At 52.6% G+C, this 22,837-nt stretch overlaps 1 protein-coding gene across 1 annotated transcript in view; it reads left to right on the top strand.

The window, feature by feature from the left end:
• LOC137350713 (sorting nexin-24-like) overlaps positions 1 to 21,639 on the top strand; it is a 27,806-nt gene extending 6,167 nt beyond the window's left edge. Inside the window, exons 2-7 of the mRNA XM_068015632.1 lie at positions 6,867 to 6,950; positions 9,964 to 10,068; positions 12,216 to 12,310; positions 14,044 to 14,076; positions 14,731 to 14,792; positions 20,823 to 21,639. Of these exons, the coding sequence (XP_067871733.1) occupies positions 6,867 to 6,950; positions 9,964 to 10,068; positions 12,216 to 12,310; positions 14,044 to 14,076; positions 14,731 to 14,792; positions 20,823 to 20,959 (516 nt within the window). The 3' untranslated portion in view covers positions 20,960 to 21,639. The remainder of the gene's footprint in view (positions 1 to 6,866; positions 6,951 to 9,963; positions 10,069 to 12,215; positions 12,311 to 14,043; positions 14,077 to 14,730; positions 14,793 to 20,822) is intronic.
• The last annotated feature ends 1,198 nt before the right edge of the window (positions 21,640 to 22,837 follow it).

The following is a 22,837-nucleotide window of genomic DNA, read 5'->3' as shown; positions in this document are numbered from 1 at the left end:
TGTGTAACAGCACAGCGAGTTTGTGATGGTGAATGTGTAACAGCACAGCGGGTGTGTGATGGTGAGTGTGTAACAGCACAGTGGGTGTGTGATGGTGAGTGTGTAACAGCACAGCGAGTTTGTGATGGTGAGTGTGTAACAGAACAGCGGGTGTGTGATGGTGAGTGTGTAACAGAACAGCGGGTGTGTGATGGTGAGTGTGTAACAAAACAGCGGGGGTGTGATGGTGAGTGTGTAACAGCACAGCGAGTTTGTGATGGTGAGTGTGTAACAGCACAGTGTGATAGTGAGTGTGTAACAGCACAGCGAGTTTGTGATGGTGAGTGTGTAACAGCACAGCGAGTTTGTGATGGTGAATGTGTAACAGCACAGTGGGTGTGTGATGGTGAGTGTGTAACAGCACAGTGGGTGTGTGATGATGAGTGTGTAACAGCACAGCGGGTGTGTGATGGTGAATGTGTAACAGCACAGTGGGTGTGTGATGGTGAGTGTGTAACAGCACAGCAGGTGTGTGATGGTGAATGTGTAACAGCACAGCGGGTGTGTGATGGTGAGTGTGTAACAGAACAGTGGGTGTGTGATGGTGAGTGTGCAACAGCACAGTGGGTGTGTGATGGTGAATGTGTAACAGCACAGTGGGTGTGTGATGGTGAGTGTGTAACAGCACAGTGGGTGTGTGATGGTGAGTGTGTAACAGCACAGTGGGTGTGTGATGGTGAATGTGTAACAGCACAACGAGTTTGTGATGGTGAGTGTGTAACAGCACAGTGGGTGTGTGATGGTGAGTGTGTAACAGCACAGCGGGTGTGTGATGGTGAGTGTGTAACAGCACAGCGGGTGTGTGATGGTGAGTGTGTAACAGCACAGCGGGTGTGTGATGGTGAGTGTGTAACAGAACAGCGAGTTTGTGATGGTGAGTGTGTAACAGCACAGTGGGTGTGTGATGGTGAGTGTGTAACAGCACAGCGAGTTTGTGATGGTGAGTGTGTAACAGCACAGCGGGTGTGTGATGGTGAATGTGTAACAGCACAACGAGTTTGTGATGGTGAATGTGTAACAGCACAGTGGGTGTGTGATGGTGAGTGTGTAACAGCACAGTGGGTGTGTGGTGAGTGTGTAACAGCACAGTGCGTGTGTGATGGTGAGTGTGTAACAGCACAGCGGGTGTGTGATGGTGAATGTGTAACAGCACTGTGTGATGGTGAGTGTAACAGCACAGTGGGTGTGTGATGGTGAGTGTGTAACAGCACAGTGTGATGGTGAGTGTGTAACAGCACAGTGTGATGGTGAATGTGTAACAGCACAGCAGGTGTGTGATGGTGAATGTGTAACAGCACAGCGGGAGTGTGATGGTGAGTGTGTAACAGCACAGCGAGTTTGTGATGGTGAATGTGTAACAGCACAGTGGGTGTGTGATGGTGAGTGTGTAACAGCACAGTGTGTGTGTGATGGTGAGTGTAACAGCACAGCGAGTGTGTGATGGTGAATGTGTAACAGCACAGCGGGTGTGTGATGGTGAGTGTGTAACAGCACAGCGGGTGTGTGATGGTGAATGTGTAACAGCACAGCGGGTGTGTGATGGTGAATGTGTAACAGCACAGCGGGTGTGTGATGGTGAGTGTGTAACAGCACAGTGGGTGTGTGATGGTGAATGTGTAACAGCAGTGTGATAGTGAGTGTGTAATAGCACAGCGAGTTTGTGATGGTGAGTGTGTAACAGCACAGCGAGTTTGTGATGGTGAGTGTGTAACAGCACAGCGTGTTTGTGATGGTGAATGTGTAACAGCACAGCGGGTGTGTGATGGTGAGTGTGTAACAGCACAGCGGGTGTGTGATGGTGAGTGTGTAACAGCACAGTGGGTGTGTGATGGTGAGTGTGTAACAGCACAGTGGGTGTGTGATGGTGAGTGTGTAACAGCACAGCGGGTGTGTGATGGTGAATGTGTAACAGCACAGCGGGTGTGTGATGGTGAGTGTGTAACAGCACAGCGGGTGTGTGATGGTGAGTGTGTAACAGCACAGTGGGTGTGTGATGGTGAGTGTGTAACAGAACAGCGGGTGTCTGATGGTGAGTGTGTAACAGCACAGCGAGTTTGTGATGGTGAGTGTGTAACAGCACAGTGTGATAGTGAGTGTGTAACAGCACAGCGAGTTTGTGATGGCGAGTGTGTAACAGCACAGCGAGTTTGTGATGGTGAATGTGTAACAGCACAGTGGGTGTGTGATGGTGAGTGTGTAACAGCACAGCAGGTGTGTGATGGTGAATGTGTAACAGCACAGCGAGTTTGTGATGGTGAATGTGTAACAGCACAGCAGGTGTGTGATGGTGAGTGTGTAACAGAACAGTGGGTGTGTGATGGTGAGTGTGTAACAGCACAGTGGGTGTGTGATGGTGAGTGTGTAACAGCACAGTGGGTGTGTGATGGTGAGTGTGTAACAGCACAGCGAGTTTGTGATGGTGAGTGTGTAACAGCACAGCGGGTGTGTGATGGTGAATGTGTAACAGCACAACGAGTTTGTGATGGTGAATGTGTAACAGCACAGTGGGTGTGTGATGGTGAATGTGTAACAGCACAACGAGTTTGTGATGGTGAGTGTGTAACAGAACAGCGAGTTTGTGATGGTGAGTGTGTAACAGCACAGTGTGATAGTGAGTGTGTAACAGCACAGCGAGTTTGTGATGGTGAATGTGTAACAGCACAGTGGGTGTGTGATGGTGAGTGTGTAACAGCACAGCAGGTGTGTGATGGTGAGTGTGTAACAGCACAGCAGGTGTGTGATGGTGAGTGTGTAACAGCACAGTGGGTGCGTGATGGTGAGTGTGTAACAGCACAGCGGGTGTGTGATGGTGAGTGTGTAACAGCACAGCGGGTTTGTGATGGTGAGTGTGTAACAGCACAGTGTGATGGTGAATGTGTAACAGCACAACGGATGCGTGATGGTGAGTGTGTAACAGCACAGTGTGATGGTGAGTGTGTAACAGCACAGCGGGTGTGTGATGGTGAGTGTGTAACAGCACAGCAAGTGAGTGTGTAACAGCAAAAGGGTGTGTGATGGTGAATGTGTAACAGCACAGCACAGTGTGATGGTGAGTGTGTAACAGCACAGTGGGTGTGTCTCTGGACCAGTAGTGAACGATTTGCTGGGCTTCAGAAAATGTTTAAATGCAAACTTTAAACACTTGGGATATCCAGAGCCTACTTGGTTAAGAATCTCTCTTTGTACAGATATCGCATGTAACCACAGCAACAGAGTCGTGAGACGTTCCCGAAAACTATGGCAACGCCATGTACTGTGTTTGAGTTCTAAAGGGGGATCTGTGTTCTCAATGAAACTGATTTGATGGGTATTTGAGCTGATTGTCAGACTGTGTTTTAGCTGTTTCTGCAGTAACAGTGACAGTGGAGTTGGTGCAGGAGTTCCAGCAACAGACTAGTGATAGTTCAGGAGGGATCCTGCCCGGAGGGGGTTGAGACTGAGAGGATGGGCACAGGGAGGGGGTTGAGACTGGCTCTGGGGTAATGTGCACAGGGCGGGGCCTTAGCTGCTGCCTCAATGAGGCAGTGAGGAGGGGCCTGACTGGTCCACTGTCCCAAAATGACCACTTCATTTCTATAGAGCCTTTCGCAACTTTGTGATGTCCCAAAGTATTTCACAGCCAATGAAGCCCCTTTTTGAAGTGCAGTTACTGTTGTTGGACACGCCACAGTCAGTTGTGCACAGCAAGATCCCACAAACAGAAAGTCATAATGACCAGATAATCTGATTTAGTGATGTTGGTTGAGGTATAAATATGGACCAGGAGACTGGTCAATCCTCTCACTACTGGAGATAGTCAGTCAATGAATCCAACACCCCATCCCCAGGGCGGAGCTGGTCAGTCTCTCTCTCTGTCCCCAGGGCGGAGCTGGTCAGTCTCTCTCTCTGTCCCCAGGGCGAAGCTGGTCAGTCTCTCTCTCTCTCTGTCACCAGGGCGGAGCAGGTCCGTCTCTCTCTGTCACCAGGGCGGAGCAGGTCCGTCTCTCTCTGTCCTCCGGGCGGAGCTGGTCAGTCGCTCTCTCTGACCCCGGGGTGGAGCTGGTCAGTCGCGCTCTCTCTCTCTCCCCAGGGCGGAGCTGGTCCGTCTCTCTCTCTCTCTCTCCCCAGGGCGGAGCTGGTCCGTCTCTCTCTCTCTCTCTCTCTCTCCCCAGGGCGGAGCTGGTCCGTCTCTCTCTCTCTCCCCAGGGCGGAGCTGGTCCGTCTCTCTCTCTCTCCCCAGGGCGGAGCTGGTCCGTCTCTCTCTCTCTCTCCCCAGGGCGGAGCTGGTCAGTCTCTCTCTCTCTCTGTCCCCAGGGCGGAGCTGGTCAGTCTCTCTCTCTCTCTCTGTCCCCAGGGCGGAGCTGGTCAGTCTCTCTCTCTCTCTGTCCCCAGGGCGGAGCTGGTCCGTCTCTCTCTCTCTCTCTCCCCAGGGCGGAGCTGGTCCGTCTCTCTCTCTCTCTCTCTCTCTCCCCAGGGCGGTGCTGGTCAGTCTCTCTCTCTGTCCCCAGGGCGGTGCTGGTCAGTCTCTCTCTCTGTCCCCAGGGCGGTGCTGGTCAGTCTCTCTCTCTGTCCCCAGGGCGGTGCTGGTCAGTCTCTCTCTCTGTCCCCAGGGCGGTGCTGGTCAGTCTCTCTCTCTCTCCCCAGGGCGGAGCTGGTCAGTCTCTCTCTCTGTCCCCAGGGCGGAGCTGGTCAGTCTCTCTCTCTCTCTGTCCCCAGGGCGGAGCTGGTCAGTCTCTCTCTCTCTCTGTCCCCAGGGCGGAGCTGGTCAGTCTCTCTCTCTCTCTCTGTCCCCAGGGCGGAGCTGGTCAGTCTCTCTCTCTCTCTGTCCCCAGGGCGGAGCTGGTCAGTCTCTCTCTCTGTCCCCAGGGCGGTGCTGGTCAGTCTCTCTCTCTGTCCCCAGGGCGGTGCTGGTCAGTCTCTCTCTCTGTCCCCAGGGCGGTGCTGGTCAGTCTCTCTCTCTGTCCCCAGGGCGGAGCTGGTCAGTCTCTCTCTCTGTCCCCAGGGCGGATCTGGTCAGTCTCTCTCTCTCTCTCTGTCCCCAGGGCGGAGCAGGTCCGTCTCTCTCTCTGTCCCCAGGGCGGAGCAGGTCCGTCTCTCTCTCTGTCCCCAGGGCGGAGCAGGTCCGTCTCTCTCTCTGTCCCCAGGGCGGAGCAGGTCCGTCTCTCTCTCTGTCCCCAGGGCGGAGCAGGTCCGTCTCTCTCTCTGTCCCCAGGGCGGAGCAGGTCCGTCTCGCTCTCTCTGTCCCCAGGGCGGAGCAGGTCCGTCTCTCTCTCTCTGTCCCCAGGGCGGAGCAGGTCCGTCTCTCTCTCTGTCCCCAGGGCGGAGCTGGTCAATCTTTCTCTCTCTCCCCTGGGCGGAGCTGGTCAGTCGCTCTCTCTGTCCCCAGGGCGGAGCTGGTCCGTCTCTCTCTGTCCCCAGGGCGGAGCTGGTCCGTCTCTCTCTGTCCCCAGGGCGGAGCAGGTCCGTCTCTCTCTGTCCCCAGGGCGGAGCAGGTCCGTCTCTCTCTGTCCCCAGGGCGGAGCAGGTCCGTCTCTCTCTGTCCCCAGGGCGGAGCTGGTCCGTCTCTCTCTGTCCCCAGGGCGGAGCTGGTCCGTCACACAAACTCTGTCCCCAGGGCGGAGCTGGTCAATCTTTCTCTCTCTCCCCCGGGCGGAGCTGGTCAGTCGCTCTCTCTGTCCCCCGGGCGGAGCTGGTCAGTCGCTCTCTCTGTCCCCCGGGCGGAGCTGGTCAGTCGCTCTCTCTGTCCCCCGGGCGGAGCTGGTCAGTCTCTCTCTCTCTGTCCCCAGGGCGGAGCAGGTCCGTCTCTCTCTGTCCCCAGGGCGGAGCAGGTCCGTCTCTCTCTGTCCCCAGGGCGGAGCAGGTCCGTCTCTCTCTGTCCCCAGGGCGGAGCAGGTCCGTCTCTCTCTGTCCCCAGGGCGGAGCAGGTCCGTCTCTCTCTGTCCCCAGGGCGGAGCTGGTCCGTCTCTCTCTGTCCCCAGGGCGGAGCTGGTCCGTCACACACACTCTGTCCCCAGGGCGGAGCTGGTCAATCTTTCTCTCTCTCCCCTGGGCGGAGCTGGTCAGTCGCTCTCTCTGTCCCCAGGGCGGAGCAGGTCCGTCTCTCTCTGTCCCCAGGGCGGAGCAGGTCCGTCTCTCTCTGTCCCCAGGGCGGAGCAGGTCCGTCTCTCTCTGTCCCCAGGGCGGAGCAGGTCCGTCTCTCTCTGTCCCCAGGGCGGAGCAGGTCCGTCTCTCTCTGTCCCCAGGGCGGAGCAGGTCCGTCTCTCTCTGTCCCCAGGGCGGAGCAGGTCCGTCTCTCTCTGTCCCCAGGGCGGAGCAGGTCCGTCTCTCTCTGTCCCCAGGGCGGAGCTGGTCCGTCTCTCTCTGTCCCCAGGGCGGAGCTGGTCCGTCTCTCTCTGTCCCCAGGGCGGAGCTGGTCCGTCTCTCTCTGTCCCCAGGGCGGAGCTGGTCCGTCTCTCTCTGTCCCCAGGGCGGAGCTGGTCCGTCTCTCTCTGTCCCCAGGGCGGAGCTGGTCCGTCACACACACTCTGTCCCCAGGGCGGAGCTGGTCCGTCACACACACTCTGTCCCCAGGGCGGAGCTGGTCAATCTTTCTCTCTCTCCCCTGGGCGGAGCTGGTCAGTCGCTCTCTCTGTCCCCCGGGCGGAGCTGGTCAGTCTCTCTCTCTCTGTCCCCAGGGCGGAGCTGGTCAGTCTCTCTCTCTGTCCCCAGGGCGGAGCTGGTCAGTCTCTCTCTCTGTCCCCAGGGCGGAGCTGGTCCGTCTCTCTCTGTCCCCAGGGCTGAGCTGGTCCGTCTCTCTCTCTCTCTCTCTGTCCCCAGGGAAGTGTTGCTAATGCTGCTTCTTGTTGCAGGTTTTCCGAGTCGAGGTCCTCACCAATGGAAGGAAACATTTGGTGGAACGAAGGTACCGAGACTTCCAGGCCCTTCACAAAAAGGTGAGTGTTCCCGGCACTAACCCCTCGCCTGGCGCCCCTCCCCCTCCTCGCCCGGGGCCCCTCCCCCCCTCCCCTCGCCCGGCGCCCCTCCCCCCCTCCCCTCGCCCGGCGCCCCTCCCCCCCTCCCCTCGCCCGGCGCCCCTCCCCTCCTCCCCTCCTCCCCTCGCCCGGCGCTCCTCCCCTCCTCCCTCGCCCGGCGCCCCTCCCACCCACTCCCTCGCCCGGCGCCCCTCCCACCCCCTCCCTCGCCCGCTGTCCCTGCCCTACCTGTTACCTGTTTGCACCCCCCTTCACCTGGTGCCCCTCCCTGGGATCTCCCTGACGGCCCATTGTATTCTCCATGGTTGATCACATCCAATAGCCAGGTCCTGGTGGCGTGTGCTGTGTTAAGGGCTGCCCCTGGGCTAGGGAAGAGGGAATCCAGCCCAGGTTACAGCCTCTGATCTCTACAGTGAGCCTGGCATTGGCTTCAGACAGGGTCAGGCGAGGCCCCCATGGAGGAATAGCTCGTTCTCCTGGGTTGCACATGGTTAGCTTGAAAAGATTTGCTGGTATTTTGGGAAGAGTCTCCCTCAACACTTTGCATTAAGTCATTGTGATCACTTCACCAGTTAATGCAGCTTCAGAGGAGAGGGGTCAGACGGCTCTGTCAGTGACCTGGCATCTTTCAGGTCTTTTATCCTTTCTTAGGATGTGGGCGTCGCTGGCCAGGCCAGCATTTATTGCCCGTCCGTAATTGCCCTTGAGAAGGTGGTGGTGAGCTGCCTTCTTGAACCACTGTAGTCCATATGGGGTAGGTACACCCACAGTGCTGTTAGGAAGGGAGTTCCAGGATTTTGACCCAGCGACAGTGAAGGAACGGCGATATAGTTCCAAGTCAGGATGGTGTGTGACTTGGAGGGAAACCTGCAGGTGGTGGTGTTCCTATGCATTTGCTGCCCTTGTCCTTCTAGTTGGTAGAGGTTGCGGGTTTGGAAGGTGCTGTCGAAGGTGCCTTGGTGAGTTGCTGCAGTGCATCTTGTAGATGGTACACACTGCTGCCACTGTGCGTCGGTGGTGGAGGGAGTGAATGGGATCAAACAAATCAGAGAGTTGAAATGCATGGCTGAAAGAGTGGTGTAGCAGACAAGGGTTTTGATTCATGGCGCACTGGCACTAATACGAGGGAAAGAGGGAGCTGTTCTGTTGAGACAGGCTCTACTTAAACCAGGTAGGGACCAGTGTCTTGGAAACTCATATAACTAGGGCTGCAGGTAGGGTTTTAAACTAAAAATGGGGGGAAGGGTTCACGTGAGGGGAAATTCATAAATTTAAAGACAAAGTCAAGGCCACAGTGCAGTGTAGTGATTTGTGGAAAGATAAGCAGAGTGTCACAGGAATGGACAAAAAATTTAACGGTAATGCTGTTATCAGTGAATAAATGGTAATAAGTTAAAATTAAGGGCACTTTATCTGACTGCATGAAGCATTTGTAACAATAGATGAATTAATGGCACAAATAGAGATACATGAGTTTGATCTAATATTACAGAGATGTGGTTTCACAATGACCAAGGTTGGGAATAAAATATTCCAGGGTATTTGACATTTTGAAAAGGGGGTGGGTGGGGAAGAGGGCAGCCCTGATAATAAAGGATGACATACGGACAGTAGTGAAGGAAGAATCCTGGTTCGGAAGAGCAGGAAGTAGAATCAGTATGGGTAGAGATAAGCGATAGCAAGTGTCAGAAATGCTGGTGGGAGTAGTTTACAGTAACTATACTGTTGGACAGAACTTTAATCAAGAAATAAGAGGAACTTGTAACAAAGGCAATGCAATAATCATGGGGGACTTTAATCTTCATTTAAAGTGGGCAAATCAAATTGGTAAACATAGTTTGGAGGGTGAGTTCATGGAATGTATTCTAGACAGTTTCCTAGGAAAAGGCATCACGCTGTACCTGTCCTGGGAGTGTTTGATGGGGACAGTGTAGAGGGAGATTTACTCTGTATCAAACCCCGTTTTTTCTTTTTTTTTAATGCAGAGCACTGATTTTGATTCACAAATACTGCCGAATGATGGAATTCCACCAGTCACATAACACAATCCCAAATCTTGATGGGACAGTGTAGAGGGAGCTTTACTCTGTATCTAACCCCGTGCTGTACCTGTCCTGGGAGTGTTTGATGGGGACAGTGTAGAGGGAGCTTTACTCTGTATCTAACCCCGTGCTGTACCTGTCCTGGGAGTGTTTGATGGGGACAGTGTAGAGGGAGATTTACTCTGTATCTAACCCCGTACTGTACCTGTCCTGGGAGTGTTTGATGGGGACAGTGTAGAGGGAGCTTTACTCTGTATCTAACCCCCGTGCTGTACCCTGTCCTGGGAGTGATCAGTAATGAAATTCTGTCTGTATTGCAGAAGTGTTCAGTCTGATGTTAACAGTTGTCTGTCTCTGATCCTGCTAGTTTGCAATCCTAGTTGTGTTCATGTTGTGTGTGCCTGCAAAGTCTCTTGTCTGTAATGTGTCTGGGGGACGTTGGACAGACTCCAGTGTCAATCTTGGTCCAGTTTAAAATAGTCCTGATGCTCAATCTATAAAGATTGTGATGGAGAGTAGGACACTGGTGCCAGTGAAGGAATGTCTGGGAAACGAGAGCTAATTACAGCCCAGTGATGTCAGTGCGATTGAGTTACTGGTTTATTTAACTGTGTGTTTGACATTGGAACACGCTCAGTAACACAGCCAGGATACTGATGGTGCTGATCTCACATGAACCTACACTATCATCCAGAGCAGTCCGGTCTCCCAGTCAGTGCAGGTGAGGGAGGGGCAATCCCTCCCACCCAGGGTGAGCAGAAAGAATCAGTCAGGTGGCAGCACCCAGTGCTCTCCCTGCCTCAGGGTTTGGGGGGCTGTCATTGCCCGCCTCACAATGCAGTCTGCTCCCTCGAACCTCCCTATCCTGGACGGGGAGGGGATTCTCTTTAGGCTGCAGGCAAACATGCTTTACACGTCCCTGTTTCCAACAGTTGAAAAAGATGACGAAAACACCAGACTTCCCTCCGAAGCGAGGCCTGAATCGAAGACCCAAAGCCTTGGAGCAGAAGCGAACTGGACTGGAGGCATATTTACAGGTGAGGCCCAAGTCCAGGGAGAGAGTGAAGCTCAGTTTCAGAGTGAGTGAGCACAGTCTTCAGACTCTTGGGTTTCTTTCAATAAAATGTAACAATACTGGTTTAGTGGCTGTCACATTCATTCAGGCCCCACTCTGGAGAGTGAAGTCCAGCATTTAGGCTCGATCTTGAAATGATGTACTGAGGGAGTGCCGCGCTGTCGGAGGGTCAGTACTGAGGGAGTGCCGCGCTGTCGGAGGGTCAGTACTGAGGGAGCGCTGCACTGTTGGACGGTCAGTACTGAGGGAGTGCTGCACTGTTGGAGGGTCAGTACTGAGGGAGTGCTGCACTGTCGGAGGGTCAGTACTGAGCGAGTGCTGTACTGTCGGAGGGTCAGTACTGAGCGAGTGCTGCACTGTCGGAGGGTCAGTACTGAGCGAGTGCTGCACTGTCGGAGGGTCAGTACTGAGCGAGTGCTGCACTGTCGGAGGGTCAGTACTGAGGGAGTGCTGCACTGTCGGAGGGTCAGTACTGAGCGAGTGCTGCACTGTTGGACGGTCAGTACTGAGCGAGTGCTGCACTGTCGGAGGGTCAGTACTGAGGGAGCGCCGCGCTGTCGGAGGGTCAGTACTGAGGGAGTGCTGCACTGTCGGAGGGTCAGTGCTGAGGGAGTGCCGCACTGTCGGAGGGTCAGTGCTGAGGGAGTGCTGCACTGTCGGAGGGTCAGTGCTGAGGGAGTGCTGCACTGTCGGAGGGTCAGTGCTGAGGGAGTGCTGCACTGTCGGAAGGTCAGTGCTGAGGGAGTGCCGCACTGTCGGAGGGTCAGTGCTGAGGGAGTGCTGCACTGTCGGAGGGTCAGTGCTGAGGGAGTGCTGCACTGTCGGAGGGTCAGTACTGAGGGAGCGCTGCACTGTCGGAGGGTCAGTGCTGAGGGAGTGCCGCACTGTCGGAGGGTCAGTGCTGAGGGAGTGCTGCACTGTCGGAGGGTCAGTACTGAGGGAGTGCTGCACTGTCGGAGGGTCAGTGCTGAGGGAGTGCTGCACTGTCGGAGGGTCAGTGCTGAGGGAGTGCTGCACTGTCGGAGGGTCAGTGCTGAGGGAGTGCTGCACTGTCGGAGGGTCAGTACTGAGGGAGTGCTGCACTGTCAGAGGGTCAGTACTGAGGGAGTGCTGTACTGTCGGAGGGTCAGTACTGAGGGAGTGCTGTACTGTCGGAGGGTCAGTACTGAGGGAGTGCTGCACTGTCAGAGGGTCAGTGCTGAGGGAGTGCTGCACTGTCGGAGGGTCAGTGCTGAGGGAGTGCTGCACTGTCGGAGGGTCAGTACTGAGGGAGTGCTGCACTGTCAGAGGGTCAGTGCTGAGGGAGTGCTGCACTGTCGGAGGGTCAGTGCTGAGGGAGTGCCGCACTGTCGGAGGGTCAGTGCTGAGGGAGTGCTGCACTGTCGGAGGGTCAGTACTGAGGGAGTGCTGCACTGTCGGAGGGTCAATACTGAGGGAGTGCTGCACTGTCGGAGGGTCAGTACTGAGGGAGTGCTGCACTGTCGGAGGGTCAGTACTGAGGGAGTGCTGCACTGTCGGATGGTCTGACCTTTGGATGAGACAAACTAAGGCCCCAGTCTACCCCCTCAGGTGGATGTAAAAGATCCCAGGGCAGTATTTCGAAGAGCAGGGGCATTCTCCCCGTGTCCTTGGCAACCACCATCACTAAAACAGATGAACTGGTCATTGTCACGTTGCAGGTTGTTGGGTGTGGGTTCAGGTTGTTGGGTGGTGATGTGGCAGGGTGGGTGTTCAGGTCAGTGGGTGTCAAAGGGTTTTGGGGGGTTTTTTAAAGTGGGAGGGAGGTGTTCTGGCTGAGTGTTGTAGACCCAGGACTTCACTGGTTTGTAGGGAGATTGGAGGCTTCCTTTGTATTCTGACCAGACCCTCTCTGACCAGTCCCCCTCTGACCAGTCCCCCTCTGACCAGTCCCCCTCTGACCAGACCCCCTCTGACCAGACCCCCTCTGACCAGACCCCCTCTGACCAGACCCCCTCTGACCAGTCCCCCTCTGACCAGTCCCCCTCTGACCAGACCCCCTCTGACCAGACTCCGTCTCTGACCAGACTCCGTCTCTGACCAGACTCCGTCTCTGACCAGTCCGTACTGACCAGTCCATCTCTGATGCAGGGCCTTGTGTGTGATGGTCAACAGTTGTCGCGAGAGATCCTCGATTTTCTCAGCATCAAACACATCCCTCCTGGAAAGCAGACAAACACTCTGAGGTCAGTCTGTCACTCTCGGCTATTGTTTAGATTACATTGCCTGATATTCCGAGGCTGATTGTTGACATAAGGAACTCTGTCACAGAGACCAGGCTTGCATTCCCAGGAGTTTAGAAGAAAGGGGTGACTTAATTGAGGTGTTTTTCATCATTAGAAGAGGAGAAATGAGAATCTAGAACATGGGGACACAATTTCAGGATAAGGGACTGATCATTTAGGACTGAGATGAAGAGAAATTACTTCACTCAGAGGGTTGTGAATCTTTGGAATTCTCTACCCCAGAGGGTGAGGATGTTCCATCGTTTGGTATATTCAAGTGGACGGCACAGTGGCACAGTGGTTAGCACCGCAGCCTCACAGCTCCAGTGACCCAGGTTCGATTCTGGGTACTGCCTGTGCGGAGTTTGCAAGTTCTCCCTGTGTCTGCGTGGGTTTTCGCCGGGTGCTCCGGTTTCCTCCCACAGCCAAAGACTTGCAGGTGATCGGTAAATTGGCCGTTGTAAATTGTCCCTAGTGCAGGTAGGAGAATGGTGGGGATGTGGTCGGGAATATGGGGTTAATATAGGATTAGTATAAATGGGTGGTTGTTGGTCGGCACAGACTCGGTGGGCCGAAGGGCCTGTTTCAGTGCTGTATCTCTAAATAAAAATAAAATAAATAAAGACTGAGATTGATAGATTTTTGTTGGGTAAGGATACCAAGGGATATAGGAATAAGGTGGGTAAATGGAGTTAAAATCAGATCAGCCAGAATCTAATAGAATAGCAGAGTAGGCTAGTGGGGCCAAATGGCCTCCTGCTTGTCCTCTAACATGACAGAGAAATTTAATTTAATTTAATTTGAAACCTGGGATATTCTGACCCAGACGGGACGTAGATGGCAGAGTTCCCTGTCTGAGCAGTGCTGAATTTCCCCCGTCTGGACGGTGCTGAATGCTCCACCTGGTGGTCATGGTGAGAAATAGCAGCTCCCAGCTCTCAGTTCCTGGAGTTTTGTGTGGGAGAGTCTGCACCAGCAGACGATTCCTGGGTATCGAGTGTCTGTGTCTCTGTCTGCACCCTCTGCCCACACCCTGTTCCATGCCCACCCCTCCCCATGCAAACACAAAACACCAAAGCTTCTGCCTTCACAGTGTTACTATTCCCTGCTCCCTCTGGCTCGATAATTTAAACACCAGAATATTTTTGTGCCAACGCTGAGCAGCTTTTCATTATTCTGGAGAGTTTTCCCAGGACCCTGTTCTCTGGGATTACACTGATACACAGAGTTAAAGTGTGCAGTGGTTTCAGTGGATGGGGAGGAGAGGTAACAAACTATATAGTACAATTGGAAAGGGGGTGCAGGAACAGATACACTGCGTGGGGACGATGTTTGTACACAAATCTTAGAATGTAGCAGGACAAGGTGAAGAGGCTGTTAAAGCTCACAATCCCGTCTGCTGCTTTTATTAGGAGGAATAGAGCATAAAAACAAAGAAACAATGCTAAATCTTTATAAAACTGTGGTTAGGTCTGAGCATCCGGGTTCTCTTCAGTTGTGGGCACCACACGCTTTAGGAAGGAATGATTGTACAAGCTGGTGAGTGGAGAACCAAGGGATACTGGAGGAACAATTCAGGGGAACACTGACCAAGGGAATATTGATGGAGCCACACAGGAAACGGTGTGATAGAGATTGCGGACTCTCTCTGTTCGGTTACTTTAATCTGATCTAATGTCATTCCTTTCCTTTAGTACACTGGACCAACTTGACTTGCAAAATTACAGGTAAGCACAACGAATCTCTGCAGTGCTCCTGGCCAGACAGCCAGCTTTCACCCTCCCTAAACATTGTGTTCAAAATATAGCACTCCCAGGACAGGTACAGCACGGAGTTAGATACAGAGTAAAGCTCCCTCTACACTGTCCCCATCAAACACTCCCAGGACAGGTACAGCACGGGGTTAGATACAGAGTAAAGCTCCCTCTACACTGTCCCCCATCAAACACTCCCAGGACAGGTACAGCACGGAGTTAGATACAGAGTAAAGCTCCCTCTACACTGTCCCCATCAAACACTCCCAGGACAGGTACAGCACGGAGTTAGATACAGAGTAAAGCTCCCTCTACACTGTCCCCATCAAACACTCCCAGGACAGGTACAGCACGGGGTTAGATACAGAGTAAAGCTCCCTCTACACTGTCCCCATCAAACACTCCCAGGACAGGTACAGCACGGGGTTAGATACAGAGTAAAGCTCCCTCTACACTGTCCCCATCAAACACTCCGAGGACAGGTACAGAAGCCATTGCTGCCTGTCTGTCTGCATCACACTCTAGCCGTCTAACCAAGTGAGCTAACCGACTCCCAGCACAGCTCCAGTGGGAAATAAGGACTTGATGTGACGTTCTCACTAAGCTGCTTCTCTGCTCCTGTTGCAGGTGTTTCTGTCATCAGGTGGTCACTTTTGCAAAAAATGCCTTTGCTTTTCCGGATCCGGCAGGTAAATGGGAGTGAGGAAAGCTGAGGGTGGCTAATTGTTAACGAGCAATTCAGAAATGAGGAGGAAGTGTAGTTTGGGGCAGGGCACACAGCTGTAGCAGTAAAAGGGAATCATGGAGCAGAACAATAATCCAGTAATAGGATTGTGGGGAGGGAGTCATAGAGACAAAGTGAGGGAATGGGCCAGCTAGCAGGAAGGACTGGAAATCTGGGACAGTTGGGGAGGAGGAGACAGAGTGCTGCACTGTCAGAGGGTCAGTACTGAGGGAGTGCTGCACTGTCGGAGGGTCAGTACTGAGGGAATGCTGCACTGTCAGAGGGTCAGTACTGAGGGAGTGCTGCACTGTCGGAGGGTCAGTACTGAGGGAATGCTGCACTGTCAGAGGGTCAGTACTGAGGGAATGCTGCACTGTCAGAGGGTCAGTACTGAGGGAGTGCTGCACTGTCAGAGGGTCAGTACTGAGGGAGTGCTGCACTGTCGGAGGGTCAGTACTGAGGGAGTGCTGCACTGTCGGAGGGTCAGTACTGAGGGAGTGCCGCACTGTCGGAGGGTCAGTACTGAGGGAGAGCCGCACTGTCGGAGGGTCAGTACTGAGGGAGTGCCGCACTGTCGGAGGGTCAGTACTGAGGGAGTGCCGCACTGTCGGAGGGTCAGTACTGAGGGAGTGCCGCACTGTCGGAGGGTCAGTACTGAGGGAGTGCCGCACTGTCGGAGGCTCAGTACTGAGGGAGTGCCGCACTGTCGGAGGGTCAGTACTGAGAGAGTGCCGCACTGTCGGAGGGTCAGTACTGAGGGAGTGCTGCACTGTCGGAGGGTCAGTACTGAGGGAGTGCTGCACTGTCGGAGGGTCAGTACTGAGGGAGTGCTGCACTGTCGGAGGGTCAGTACTGAGGGAGTGCTGCACTGTCGGAGGGTCAGTACTGAGGGAGTGCCGCACTGTCGGAGGGTCAGTACTGAGGGAGTGCTGCACTGTCGGAGGGTCAGTACTGAGGGAGTGCCGCACTGTCGGAGGGTCAGTACTGAGGGAGCGCCGCACTGTCGGAGGGTCAGTACTGAGGGAGTGCTGCACTGTCGGAGGATCAGTACTGGGGGAAGCGCTGCTCTGTCGGAGGGTCAGTACTGTGGGAGTGCTGCACTGTCGGAGGGTCAGTACTGAGGGAGTGCTGCACTGTCGGAGGATCAGTACTGAGGGAGTGCCTCACTGTCGGAGGATCAGTACTGAGGGAGCGCCTCACTGTCGGAGGGTCAGTACTGGGGGAAGCGCTGCTCTGTCAGAGGGTCAGTACTGAGGGAGTGCCTCACTGTCGGAGGGTCAGTACTGAGGGTGTGCTGCACTGTCGGAGGGTCAGTACTGAGGGTGTGCTGCACTGTCGGAGGGGCAGTACTGAGGGAGTGCTGCACTGTCGGAGGGTCAGTACTGAGGGAGTGCTGCACTGTCGGAGGGTCAGTACTGAGGGTGTGCTGCACTGTCGGAGGGTCAGTACTGAGGGTGTGCTGCACATTGGAACCAATGACATAGACAGAAAGAGGGGCGTGGTCCTGTGGAAAGAGTTTAGGGAGCTAGGTAAGAATTAAGTAGTAATTCAAAAGTAGTAATGTCCGGATTACTCCCAGTGCCACGAGCAAGTGAATATAGAAATAGAAGGATAAGACAGATGAATGCGTGGCTGGAAAGATGGTGCAGGAGGGAGGGCTTCAGATTCCTGGGACATTGGGACCGGCTCTCGGGGAGATGGGACCTGTAATAGCCAGACGGGTTGCACCTGAACAGAGCCGGGACTGAGTTCCTTGCGGGATGTTTTGCTAGTGCTGTTGGGGAGGGTTTAAACTAGTTTGGCAGGGGGATGGGGACCTGAGGGTAGACTCAGCTGGGACAAAATCAGAAATTAAAATGGAAGGCGGAAAATTAATGGATGAGTCTGGAAGACAGAGGAAACGAGGGTTAGAAAATAAAGAAAGAGTTTGGCAGTGCTCAAAGGTATCCATTTCAGTGCAAGGAGTATAGCAAATAAAGCAGATGAGTTGAGGGCACAGATAGACACGTGGCAGTATGATATCAAAGCTATTACAGAAACATGGCTTAAGGAGGGACAGGAACAGCAGCTCAACATTCCTGATTACAGGGTTTTCAGACGCGATAGGAAGGGGGATAAGAAAGGAAGGGGAGTGGCAATTTTGGTCAAGGAAACTATTACAGCTGTGAGGAGGGATGACATGTTGGAAGGTTCATCAAATGAGGCCATATGGATTGAGCCAAGGAACAAAAAAAGGGGCAATCACACTGCTGGGAGTGTACAATAGACCCCCAAACAGTCAGAGGGAGATAGAAAAGCAGATATGTAGGCAAATCTCTGAGAAGTGCAAGAACAATAGGGCAGTAATAGGGGATTTTAATTACCCCAATATTAACTGGATAGTTTTAGTGTGAAAGGAATTGAAGGAGCAGAATTCTTGAGGTGCATTCAGGAGAACTTTATTTGCCCAGTATTTAGCAAGTCCAACAAGAAAGGACTTCGTTTTAGGAAATGAAGCTGGGCAGGTGGAAGGAGTGGCAGTAGGAGAGCATTTTGGTGGTAGTGATCATAATTCAGTCAGTTTTAACATAATTATGGAAAAGGACAGAGATAGAACCGGAGTTAGAATTTTCAATTGTGGCAAGGCCAATTTTACTAAACTGAGGAGTTATTTAGTGAAAGTGGACTGGAAACAGCTACTTGAAGGTAAATCAGTGTCAGAACAGTGGGAGGCATTCAAAGGGCAGATTCAAGGGGTTCAGGGTAAACATGTTCCCACAAAGAAAAAGGGTGAGGCGGCCAAATCTGGAGTCACATGGATGTCAAGGAGCCTACAGGGTAAGAGAAGGCAGAAGAGGAAAGCTTATGTCCGACACCGAGAACTCAATACGACAGAAAGCCGAGGAGTATAGAAAGTGGAGGGGTGAAATCAAAAAGGAAATTAGGAAAGCAAAGAGAGGGCATGAAAGAATATTGGCAAGCAAAATCAAGGTGAACCCAAAGGTGTTTTTATCAATACATTAAGAGTAAGAGGATAACTCAGGAGAGAGTAGGGTCCATAAAAGAACAAAAAAGTTAACCTATGTGTAGGGGCGGAAGATGTTAATTTGGTTCTTAATGAATACTTTGCATCTGTCTTCACAAAAGAGGGGGACGATGCAAATATTGTAGTTAAGGAGGAAGAGTGTGAAGTATTGGATGTGATAAACATAGGGAGAGAGGAAATATTAATGGGATTAGCATCCTTGAAAGTTGATAAATCACCAGAGCCAGATGAAATGTATCCTAGGCTGTTAAAAGAAGCAAGAGAGGAAATAGCAGAGGGTCTGACAATCATTTTCCAGTCCTCACTGGATACAGATGTGGTGCCGGAGGATTGGAGAACTGCTAACATTGTACCTCTGTTTAAAAAGGGAGCCAGGGATAGACTGAATAATTACAGGCCAGTCAGTCTAACCTCAGTAGTGGGCAAATTATTGGAATCTATTCTGAGAGACAGGATAAACTGTCACTTAGAAAGGCACAGGTTAATCAAGGATAGTCAGCATGGATTTGTTAAGGGAAGATTGTGTCTGACTGACTTGATTGAATTTTTTGAAGAGGTAACAAGGAAGATAGATGAGGGTAGTGTAGTTGATGTGGTCTACATGGATTTTAGCAAGGCTTTTGACAAGATCCCACATAGCAGACTGGTTTTAAAAAAATCCCATGGGATCCAGGGAAATGCAGCAAGCTGGATACAAAATTGGCTCAGTGGCAGGAAACAAAGGGTAATTGTTGATGGCTGTTTTTGTGACTGGAGGACTGTTTCCAGTGGTGTTCCGCAGGGCTCAGTACTGAGTCCCCTGCTTTTTGTGGTATATATTAATGATTTGGATATAAATGTAGGGGGCATGATCAAGAAGTTTGCAGTCGACGCAAAGATTAACTGTGTGGTAGATAGCGAGGAGGATAGCTGTAGGCAGTAGGAAGATATTGATGGTCTGGTCAGATGGGCAGAAAGTGGCAAATGGAATTCAACCTGGAGAAGTGTGAGGTGATACATTTGGGGAGGTCAAACAAGGCAAAGGAATACACGATTAATGGGAAAATACTGAGAAGTGTAGAGGAAGTAAGGGACCTTGGAGTGAATGTCCACAGATCCCTGAAGGTAGGACAGGTCGATAAGGTGGTTAAGAAGGCATATGGAATCCTTTCCTTTATTAGCCGAGGTATAGAATATAAACAGCAGGGAGGTTATGCTGGAACTGTATCACTCATTGGTTAGGCCACAACTTGAGTACTGTGTGCAGTTCTGGTCACCTCATTACAGAAAGGATGTAATTGCACTCGAGAGAGTACAGAGGAGATTTATGAGGATGTTGCCAGGACTGGAAAAATGCAGCTGTGAGGAAAGATTAGATAGGCTGGGGTTGTTCTCCTGGGAACAGAGAAGGCTGAGGGGAGATCTGATTGAAATGTACAATATTTTGAGGGGCCTGGATAGAGTGGAGGTGAAGGGTCTATTCATCTTAGCAGAGAGGGCAGGGATTTAAAGTGATTGGTGAAAAATTAGAGAGGAGAGAGGAAAGATTTCTTTCACCCAGAAGGTGATGATGGTCTGGAACTCACTGCCTGAAAGGATAGTAGAGGCAGAGACCCTCAACTCATTTAAAAGCTGTCTGGATATGTACCTCAAGTACCATAACCTGCAAGACTACGGACCCAATACTGGAAGGTGGGATTAGACTGGGTGGATTGTTTCTCAGCCGGCACAGACACGATGGGCAAGTAGCCTCTTACTGTGTCATAAACTTTCGATGATGCTTTGATTCTATACTGAGGGAGTGCTGCACTATCGGAGAGTCAGTACTGAGGGAGCATCGCACTGTCGGAGAGTCAGTACTGAGGGAGTGCCGCACTGTCGGGGGGTCAGGACTGAGGGAGCGCCGCACTGTCGGAGGGTCAGTACTGAGGGAGCATCGCACTGTCGGGGGGTCAGTACTGAGGGAGTGCCGCACTGTCGGAGGGTCAGTACTGAGGGAGTGCTGCACTGTCGGAGGGTCAGTACTGAGGGAGTGCCGCACTGTAGGGGGTCAGTACTGAGGGAGTGCCGCATTGTCGGAGGGTCAGTACTGAGGGAGCGCCGCATTGTCGGAGGGTCAGTACTGAGGGAGAGCTGCACTGTCGGAGGGTCTGTTCTGAGGGAGCGCCGCACTGTAGGGGGTCAGTACTGAGGGAGCGCCGCACTGTCGGAGGGTCAGTACTGAGGGAGTGCCGCACTGTCGGAGGGTCAGTACTGAGGGGGCGCCGCACTGTCGGAGGGTCAGTACTGAGGGAGTGCCGCACTGTCGGAGGGTCAGTACTGAGGGAGTGCCGCACTGTCGGAGGGTCAGTACTGAGGGAGTGCTGCACTGTCGGAGGGTCAGTACTGAGGGAGTGCTGCACTGTCGGAGGGTCAGTTCTGAGGGAGTGCTGCACTGTCGGAGGGTCAGTTCTGAGGGAGTGCCGCACTGTCGGAGGGTCAGTAGTGAGGGAGTGCCGCACTGTCGGAGGGTCAGTACTGAGGGAGTGCCGCACTGTCGGAGGGTCAGTACTGAGGGAGTGCCGCACTGTCGGAGGGTCAGTACTGAGGGAGTGCCGCACTGTCGGAGGGTCAGTTCTGAGGGAGTGCCGCACTGTCGGAGGGTCAGTACTGAGGGAGTGCCGCACTGTCGGAGGGTCAGTACTGAGGGAGTGCCACACTGTCGGAGGGTCAGTACTGAGGGAGTGCCGCACTGTCGGAGGGTCAGTACTGAGGGAGTGCCGCACTGTCGGAGGGTCAGTACTGAGGGAGCGTCGCACTGTCGGAGGGTCAGTACTGAGGGAGTGTCGGAGGGTCAGTACTGAGGGAGCGCCGCACTGTTGGGAGTTCGGGAGATGGTGCTGGGATGGGAAGGTGTGCGTTACAATTGCTGTTGTTTACAGTGGAAGTCCTGGCTCATTCTGACCCTGGACTGTGTGTGTCCAGGACTCACTGTGTCTCCTTATTTTTCAGACCTTCTCCCTAATGTGACTGTAGTTGGTGTTCTTCAGGGACTGTACTTGTCTGATCCCAATTCTGAAAGCCGTATTGAAGAGGACTGTGCTGGAGCAGTGAGGTTGCACATTCCAGGACCCGAAAGCATTGTCTAATGCACCACCATTCACTCCCATTTTGAAAGTAGCTATGCTCAGAGTAAAACACTTCTCAGCTGTTTCATTTAAAACTGTTGTTAAAACCCATCTCTTCCACTCCCTTTTACAGTGCAGTGTAGGGCAAAGGATGTGTTTCTCTGTTCCACGTTTCCTGAGTTTTTTGTGGGGTGCAGGGGTGATTACAAGCATTAGATGGCACAGTAATTGGTGCAGTAGGTCACTCACCTTTCACCTCTGAGTTAAAATACAGTGCAGAGTGATGGGATTATTGTCTGATCAGCTGACTGTAAGGGTGTCTGTGCTTGAACAGTCTCATCGCAGTTCCTTCAGTAATCTCGCTCAGGTCATGGGTGAGTGAGACAAGTGGAGAAAATGTCATAGTAATGTAGTGGTTATTGCTGAGACTGAGGCACATTTAGTGTTTGATTACTCTGTATCTAACCCCGTGCTGTACCTGCCCTGGGACTGTTTCACTTTGAATATAAATCATTGAGTTCTATTCATGAGGGTACATTTTTGTGCTGTTTAATCTTGCATTATCCCTGTATAGTGAAGTGAGTCAGCAGGATGGTGTTGGAACCTGGGCTCACAATGCAACTAACCCTCACGCCAAGTCCTTCTGCTCCCAGCACTGTGAGTGGGAGTGTTTCTATTTATTAAATAACACATTAAATCGATGTTTGTTTGCTGTGTGGATTGATAGATTATCTGACAATGTCACTCCGGCTAGTAAATGTGTTCAGTCGTGGCTGGAGCAGAGACAGACATACCCAACTGTTACTGCCTCTGATCCCAGTACAACAAGGTATTGTGCCTGGTTTGCATTCTCCTGCCGGTGGGGGTGAATTTGACTTTTTATTCTGGCTGCTGCTGGGACATTGCTCTGTACACCAGGTGGAATCAAGGAAACACACATGGTGTTAGGGAATTACTCTAAATAGCTGGTTAAGTAACTAAGGGAAAGGATTCAGTTTTTTTTAATATAGTAGGTAGTGTTTCTTTTTTTAGGGAATCAAGGTCCCTAGTGTAAATAATCTAATTGTTGGGTAATTTAAGGGGATAAATTAAGGGTAAGTCATGACAGGGCAGCTCAGCAACGTGGAGTGCTCCTCCTGTGCAATGTGGGAAGTCAGGGACACTTCCAGTGTCCAAGGTGAACACGTGTGCAGGAAGCGTCTCCAGCTGCAGCTACTCGCAATCCGCGTTTCGGATCTGGAGTGACGGCTGGAGACACTGTGGAGCATCCGCGAGGCTGAGATCATCATGGATAGCACGTACAGGGAGGTGGTCACACCGCAGGTAAAGACTGCTCAGGCAGAAAGGGAATGAGTGACTGCCAAGCAGAGTAGAAGAACTAAGCAGGTAGTGCAGGAGTCCCCTGGGTCCATCTCCCTATTTAAGGGATTTTCCACTTTGGATACTGTTGGAGGAGATAGCTTCTCAGGGGAATGAGCAAGAGCCAAGTCTGGGGCACCACGGGTGGCTCAGCTGCACAGGAGGGGAGAGCTATAGTGATAGGGGATTCTATTGTAAGGGGTACAGATAGGTGTTTCTGTGACTCCAGGTTGGTACGTTGCCTCCCTGGTGCTAGGGTCAAGGATGTCACGGAGCGGCTGCAGGACATTCTGAAGGGGGAGGGTGAACAGTCAGAGGTTGTGGTACACATTGGTATCAACAACATAGGTAGAAAGAGGGATGAGGTCCTGCAACAAGAATTTAGGGAGTTAGGGAGCAGATTAAAAAGCAGGACCTCAAAGGTTTTAATCTCTTAAAATGAATACAGGAGAACTTTTTAGCCCAATATGTAGAGGATCCAACAAGGGAGGGTGCAGTGCTGGACCTAATTCTGGGGAATGAAGCCGGACAGGTGGTTGA

Source organism: Heterodontus francisci, chromosome 35 (genome assembly GCF_036365525.1).
Source record: "Heterodontus francisci isolate sHetFra1 chromosome 35, sHetFra1.hap1, whole genome shotgun sequence".
Taxonomy (NCBI): Eukaryota; Metazoa; Chordata; class Chondrichthyes; order Heterodontiformes; family Heterodontidae; genus Heterodontus; species Heterodontus francisci.
This window is presented reverse-complemented; position numbering and strand designations above follow the sequence as displayed.